This window comes from Mercenaria mercenaria, chromosome 9, assembly GCF_021730395.1.
Source record: "Mercenaria mercenaria strain notata chromosome 9, MADL_Memer_1, whole genome shotgun sequence".
Classification (NCBI taxonomy): domain Eukaryota; kingdom Metazoa; phylum Mollusca; class Bivalvia; order Venerida; family Veneridae; genus Mercenaria; species Mercenaria mercenaria.
This window is the reverse complement of record NC_069369.1, coordinates 20,963,837-20,971,853: the sequence shown is the minus strand read 5'-3', so window position 1 is coordinate 20,971,853 and position 8,017 is coordinate 20,963,837. Positions and strand designations below refer to the sequence as shown.

Here is an 8,017-nt window from a genome sequence, read left to right as displayed (position 1 = left end):
AATTGCTTACCTTTAGAAAATTTTAATGGTCACAAACTGAGGTAAATCCATTACAACCCGCCTTGTTTTTGGTAGGTGCGAACCATGTGCAATTAAAATTGATCAGGCATCACTTGAAATAAACACTCGGATTTCAATCAAAGTCGATAAAAGATGTATTTGAGTAAAAGAAAAATGCCGAAATCAAATTAAATGGGATGCATTTATTCTTTTGTTTTACGTAAGTCGGATTATCTGATTTAAATTACGAATAAATTTATTCTTTTGTTTTACTTAAGTCGGATTATCTGATTTAAATTACGAATAAATGCATTTCGTATGGTTAACTTGTTTTTATAAAAATCATTACTCAATTTTCAAACAGAGACGTAAAGTTAAGCCAAATATTTCTTTTTCTGTATTTTACCCTTATTAGACTCCCCTACCCCGCAGTGAATATCTACTCTCAAAATGCCAGCAGTGCCTCCTGCCGTTTTGAGGTATTTCACGCGACCATCCGATAAGAAGTCGGTTACGTGTAATATGCGTTGAAAGGCCTAACTAACGCGGGGGCTTTATCCCTTTAAGGAATAAATAATTATGTATATGAAGGCAAATAACGAATATTTTATTCTCCAAAAGATGTAACAAGCGACGAGAACGATTTGTCAGTTTTAAGTCGTAAATGTTTGAAACCAAAGTAGAATTAATGTATATCGCTGATTAGGGTAGGATAAACATGTAGGATTTTGAATTGAATTGTTGATCAGTTGATCAGCTGATGACCGAATATTCGAATATTCGTTCGGAAGGCTGACCGAATATTCGAATACCAAAAAATGGTATTTGTTGCCATCTCTAATAAATATTGATGGAAAATTAAAAATGATGAAAAAAATGGGTGGGGGATGTGGATGCATGATCGGGGTGGTGGGCAAGACTGAGTGGATAGTAACGTGGGGGAATGGTACAACTTTGCATGCTGATAAATATTCATGGAAGGTTTGAAAAGAAATAATAATAAAAAGGAATGGCTTTTTTGTGGGGGGAGGGGGATGGGGTGTGACCAAGGCAAGGTGGTGACCAGTTGTGGGTACAAAACTTCACATGTTTATAATAAATGTTCATGGAAAAGAATGAAAGAAGTTTAATGAAATTCTACCAATTGGTTGGTTTGTTATGTACAAATCTGTAGATTTTTAAACAATTAAAGGACAATAACACTAAGGAAAATTGACCAATTGAAAAATTAAAATGACAGGCATCATCAAAGTATGTTGGTTTATATTTATTTCAAGTTTCATTAAATTCTACCAGCTTATTACTGAGAAATGGCTACAGACATGGATGTTTCATTATATCAAGGGCAATAACTCCAAAGGAAATTGACCAATCCAAAAAACACTTGACGGGCATCATCGCAGTATGCTGGTGCATGTTTATTTCAAGTTTTATAAAGTTCTACCCGATAGTTACTGAAAAATGGCAGCAGACGGACAATTTTGGGCATTTTTCATTAAATCAAGGGCAATAAATCTAAGGGAAATTGACCAATCCAAAAAAATATTTGACGGGCATCATCGCAGTATGTTGGTTCATGTTTATTTCAAGTTTATTTCAAGTTTCATGAAACTCTACCTAATAGTTACAGAGAAATGGCTTCGGGCGGACGCACGGACGGACGGACAACGCCATTTCAATACCCTCTTCCCGATTTCATCGGCGGGGGATAATTAGTATAAACTAAACCCGACTATAGCCCCATAGCAGTGTATGTAAGGATGTATGTAAGGATGTTTACTTTAAAAAACGTATAAACAACAAGAGCTGTCACTATTGGTGACAAATGCCCCCAAAGTAGGCCCAAGAATGCCACAGTTGTAGTCGCAAAAAAATCACATATCATTTTGTGGCCTTGACCTCAGAGGTCTCGGTCATAAGTGTGACACATCTTCTCAATATTGTTAACATTTGTGTCAAATTATTTTCAAATCCCTTGATAAATGACAGTGTTATGGACCAGACTAGAAACAACTTTGACTTCTAAGTGTGACCTTGACCTTGGAGCTAGGGGTCTGGGTCTTGCATATGACACCTCATCTCATTATAGGGAACATTTATGCCAAGTAATTTCAAAATCCCTTCATCAATGGCAGAGTTATGGACCAGACAAGAAACAGACCATCTTAACATTTGACCTTTAAGTGTGACCTTGACCTTGGAGCTAGGGGTCTGGGTCTTGCTTATGACATGTCATCTCATTATGGTGAACATTTATGCCAAGTAATTTCAAAATGCCTCAATGAATGGCAGAGTTATGGACCGGACACGAAACATACCCTGTTAACTTTTGACTTGTAAGTGTGACCTTGACCTTGGAGCTAGGGGTTTTGGTCTTGGCATGACACGTCGTCTCATTATGGTAAACATTTATGCCAAGTTCTTTCAAAATCGCTTCATGGATGGCAGAGTTATAGACCGGACACGAAACAGACCATGTTAACCTTTGACCTCTAAGTGTGACCTTGACCTTGGAGCTAGGGGTCTGGGTCTTACGCATGACGCTTTGTCTCATTTCAACTTTTATGCCAAGTTATTTCAAAATCCCTTTATGAATATTCATTTCTAAAAGACAATTAGAATTGCTTACACTCTGAAAGTTGTAACGGGTACAAGATTTAAACACGGGAAGGAAGTATTAGCAAGATAAAGTCTCCTGGTGATTACGAAAATGACAAATGAAAAAGGATGTTCTATAAAGAACAATAACGAAAAGCTGAAACAGAACAAAAACAAGAATGAAATATAGCATTTATTTTTAATCTACGGTATCTAATAAAGCCTTGACATTTTTACTATTTAATTCTGATGATTTTGTACATTTAACATTGTGTTCACTTCATACAAAATATCTCAGTTTAATAAAATGTTCAGATAAAAAAAGTAATATCCTTTATAGATTAAGTCAATGTTAAAGTACATAAAGAAACATTTATGTATAAACCAATTTAATTCCTTAATATCTGCATCAGATAAACATACATAACAAAATATTATGTTGATACATATACTGTAGGCATGCAGAACAACAGTGACGGTTAAAGGTCGTGTTCAACTTTTCCTATACCTCTACTTAAAACAAATTTAATATCATGATTAAATGATAACAATTTCTTAATATCTTGAACAAAAACGCACTAGTTATACTTACTGCTAGTCTGCCAGTGTAATAGGAATAGCAGTTAACTGATTGCAACGTTTTCAACTTCCTGATAGCTATGTTAATCTTTATCTATTCTTCAACTCCATATATACTGTTCTGGGACTTGGATCAACTCAGTGACTAAACGAGAGATGCGCCTTTACTCTTTTATTTCTCTAGTTATAGCGATTCTCTGCAAATACAAATCACCAATTAAACATATACTCATATAAACAACAGATGTACTTTTAAACATATTTCACATCAACAAAACTTGCACTATCCAATTATGCAGAAAATTAAACTTAAAGTCTATATATTCATTTTATGTCACATAAAATGACAATGAGTATTTAACAAATTCAATATCATAACTTCGAGTTAAATAATTACGCTTTGAATAAATTAACAGTATTTAGTTACCGAATTTGGTCTCTTACTCATCAAGTCTCATCAGAATAATTTATGTCCACAGTTAACGTTCAGTTCAGTTAACGTTTCAAAGTCTGGGCGGAAGTATAAACAAGTATGACGTTGACGTCAATGAACGCCGCAAATTATCACGTGGCTGAAGACGCCAAACAGACGTCAAATAAATAGCGTCAGATACAACAAATATTAGAAACTACATTTATGTTTCTAACAGTCCCCACTATAAAATTACATACATTTCATAACAAATAAACTTTTCAAAAAATTACACTTCCATGCTTTATCAATAATCAATAATTCTTAAGTTGATGACATATTTCACGTAATTAGTTAATCCATGCAAGGTGCACGGAATCTAACCAAAAACAATTATCTACGCTTCATAAAGACAATTCCTAAGTAGCGCATTTATAACAATTTGTACAACAAAACTTGGCTCTTACTTGTTTGCTGTAATTATTATTTAGCTTCGAAAAAAGTTAGGATCAAATTTACATTGAAGCCTCAAGAAGACACAGTTTAGTAACTGGCCTAATTCATTGACCTGATTTAGTTCTGATCACACAGCTTCTAACCAGGCCATCTCTACCAGGATTCACGTCAACCATTCGGGCTAGTGGCCACTGTATTCTGGGAACGTTGTCAAAGGCAACAAGAACTACATCATCTTTCTTCAGGTTTTCAGTTTTACGTTGCCATTTCTGAAGTAGTGGTAAGTATTCTCTCAACCATCGTTTCCAAAATACATCTGCGACATACTGCACTTGTCTCCACCACCGTTTTGCGTATATATCTTGCTTCTTAAAGATATCAACAGGTAAGCACTGGTTTGATTTCATTAGCAGTAGCATACTCGTTAATGCTGGTGGGTCTCTGGGATCACTGCTAACGGGGGTCAGAGGTCTGTCATTTAGTATTTTCTCAGTTTCAGCCATAAATGTAAGCAGCTGCTCGTCGTTAAGTAGTTGTTCTCGGACGAGAGATTTCAATATAACACTAGCAGAACGAATTAAACGTTCCCATGCTCCTCCCATATGGCTTGCGTTCGGAGGGTTGAAATGCCATTCGATGTCGTTCTGAGCAAAAACTCCAATGAGTTTGGACTGGTTCCATAGCTGCAATGATTTTCGTAGTTCAGCTTCACCTCCAACAAGATGGGTTCCATTATCACTGAAGACTTTCCGTGGACGTCCACGTCGACTTTGAAAGCGTTGAAAGGCAGATATGAAGGAATCAGTAGATAGACTGTGAGCAATTTCAAAATGTACCGCACGCGACGTTAGGCACGTGAAAATACAACCATAACGCTTTTCTCGTGCACGAGCTGTCTTCACAATAAATGGTCCGAAATAATCGATTCCAATATGGGAAAATGGTGGCATATCCGGTGTCGTCTGCTCGTCAAGCAAGGGCGCCATCTGTTGGGTCATTAACGGTGTATGTTGTCGTCTGCATGGGATGCAACCTCTTAAAATACTCTTCACTGCGCTAGGTCCGTGAAGAATCCAATATTTCTCACGTGACATAGAAAGTAGATGCTCTTTTCCAACGTGACCATTATGTTCGTGGATATGTTTTATTATTAGTTTTGTTACATGGTGTTTGCTAGGTAGTACGACTGGATATTTGCTTGGATATTCGCATTGTAAGCGTCATTGTACTCTGATCAGGTCATGGTGTATAATCGGGTTCAAAGATACTAAACAACTGTCTTTTCTTACAGAATTCCCATTTTGTAGATTTATTCTCTCATCGGCAAACGACGAACGTTGAACCAACGCTAATATGGTATGTTCCGCCATGTTGAGTTCATTGGTGCTTAAGTCACCTTCACTCAGTTCCAAGGTGTGGTTTAAGTGTTTACGTCTGCAGTATGCCTTATATCTTAGTAACCAAGCAACGGCCCTTCTCAACTTCGTCCAACTGGAGTATCTACCTATTATACTTTGAATGGATTCAACTGCACTAGTTGTGTTGAAGACAACCTCTTTTTCAGCTCAGTGTCGTCGTCGTCTAATTCAGGTTTAGTTAGGTGGCTTGGCCAATGACTTTCAACTTTCTGAAGGAATTCAGGTCCATGCATCCAAAATTTCATTGTCTTTAAATCACTGGCATGCATTCCTCTAGAAGCGACGTCTGCTGGATTGGAAGCCGTATCTACGTGTCTCCATTGGTCTCGTGACGTCACATCATGAATTTCACTTACCCTATTTCCAACAAAGGTTTTGAATCTCCGGGTTTCGTTCTTAATGTATCCAAGGACAATCATAGAATCTGTCCAGAATGTCACACTGTCGATGTTTATTTCTAATTCGTCTGCTACTAGCGTATAAAGCCGGGAAGCGACAACTGCTCCTGAAAGTTCAATTCTTGGAATAGATGTCTGTTTTATTGATGCTAGTCGTGATTTTCCAGCAACCAGAGAGCATGAAATCAGGTTCTTTTCATCTTTTAATCTCAAGTACACGCATGCGCCGTAGCCAAGTTGAGAACCGTCGCAGAATACATGTAGTTGGACGTTCTTTAAGGTTCCAAAGTCCTGTGGTTTAAAACATCTTCTCACAGAGACAGCTTCTAAATATGGAAGAGTATCTAACTATTGTTTCCACTCGTACGTATCTTTTTCAGGGATAGGATCGTCCCATGGAAGCTTCTGTCTACATAGGTTTTGTACTATAGCCTTTGCACGTAGAGTTACTGGTGCTACCAGTCCAAGGGGATCAAATATGGAACTGACGATGGAAAGGATGCCGCGTCTTGTTATTGGCTTTTCACTTACTTTCACTTTAAATTTGAGTTTATCTTTCTCTACATTCCACTAAACACCGAGGGCACGATCTACTGGCAAACTGTCGCTCTTGCTAAGATTCATTATAGATGGAGCTCGTTCTGACTCTGGGATAGATTCAACAACATCTCTCTTATTGCTGAGCCATTTCGTCTGACGAAATCCTCCTCTCCTTAACAATGACTGTAAGTCTGCGGCTAACTCGATTGCTTTCTCATTAGAAGAGACTGATTTTAAGCAGTCATCAACGTAAAAGTTCCTTTTAACGGTGTTGACTACCTCTGGTTTATACATATGTGCGTTATCCGACGCTGTTCGTATTAATGCATATGCTGTGCAACTTGGGGATGAGGTCGCGCCAAATAGGTGTACCAGCATCTTATAGCATCTAGGTTGTTGAGTCATGTCCCCTTCAGGCCACAATAGAAACCGTAGGGCATCACAATCTAAATCTTCGACACGGACCTGATGAAACATAGCCTCGATGTCGGCTGCTATAGCAACGGGCTCTTGACGAAATCTGATTAACACGCCAACCAAGCTGTTCATAAAGTCGGGTCCCTGTAGAAGTTGACTATTTAGGGAAATTCCTTTGTATTTGGCGGCACAGTCAAATACAACTCTCACTTTTCCGGGCTTATTAGGATTCGTCACAGGATGATGGGGTAAGTACCACACGCGGTTACTATCAGATTCAATGTGTGTTACTTCCTGTGCATGTCCTTTCTGGATATAGTCAGTTACTGATGCTGTGTACATTTTATGCAGCTCTTGATCCATGGTAATTTCAGTTTGTAATGTCCATTTTCATATCGCAACGAAGAGTTCATAGTGTTTAAAGCTTTCTTGTCTTCTAGTGACATTGAATTTCTTTCTACTTTCACTTTGTCATCAAAGTCCGTAGTCCACATTTTCTCAAGTTGTTGTTGTAACAATACATCAGCTGACTGCTGAAAATTTACATTAGCTGATTTCTGTGTTGTAGTGTCTGTTACAGGTCCACGCACTGCCCAGCCTAGTTGAGTTTTAATGGCGTAGGGTTGATCATGGCGGCCTGAACGCACTTCTAAGGGTATATGTGCCTGTGGTGCATCTGCTCCAATAAGAAGCATCACAGAGCTAGAGTCGATTTCAGGGATTTCTATCTTAGATAAATATGGTAGATCTCTGATGTCAGCGTTTCTCGCAGCAGATTTAGTTGATACTGGAAGAGATTTTACTGACCAAACTTTTCTCAACGTAACGTCGTTACCACCTGACGCCGGTTGCACGTGCAGCTCAACTTCTTGTCCTTCGACGATAATACCGGAAGAGCTTGCTGTAGACATCTTGAACGTCACAGGTTTGGAGGGTAGGTTCAGCGTTTTCAACAAGCGTTCATCACATAATGTTTGATCAGCTCCCTCGTCAAGCAGAGCATAAGTCTTGCAGTACGTCCCACTTTTACCTCTAACAAGTACAGGTATTATACCTAAACAGTTCTTCACATAAGATCCGCTTTTAGTTGCGCAATTTACGACGGATTGTTGATCTGTGTGATCAGATTTACTATCTACCCAACTATGTAAAAGAAAGTGGTGTCTAGATTTACATTCTGTTACATTGCACCTAGTAGG

At 38.2% G+C, this 8,017-nt stretch overlaps 1 protein-coding gene across 1 annotated transcript; it reads right to left on the bottom strand.

Annotated features, from left to right (window-relative positions):
- Positions 1 to 2,854: 2,854 nt before the first annotated feature.
- On the bottom strand, positions 2,855 to 5,856 carry LOC128559663 (uncharacterized). Its single transcript, XM_053551985.1, has 2 exons — positions 3,605 to 5,856; positions 2,855 to 3,374 (listed from the first exon to the last, which is right to left on the bottom strand). Exon 1 carries the CDS (start codon positions 5,137 to 5,139, stop codon positions 4,150 to 4,152), a length of 990 nt encoding a protein of 329 aa, XP_053407960.1. The 5' UTR covers positions 5,140 to 5,856; the 3' UTR covers positions 2,855 to 3,374; positions 3,605 to 4,149.
- Between the last annotated feature and the right edge of the window lie 2,161 nt (positions 5,857 to 8,017).

Excerpts from the sequence above, each read along its gene's own strand:
- LOC128559663 (XM_053551985.1), bottom strand. The coding sequence starts at position 5,139 with ATGTCACGTGAGAAATATTGGATTCTTCACGGACCTAGCGCAGTGAAG.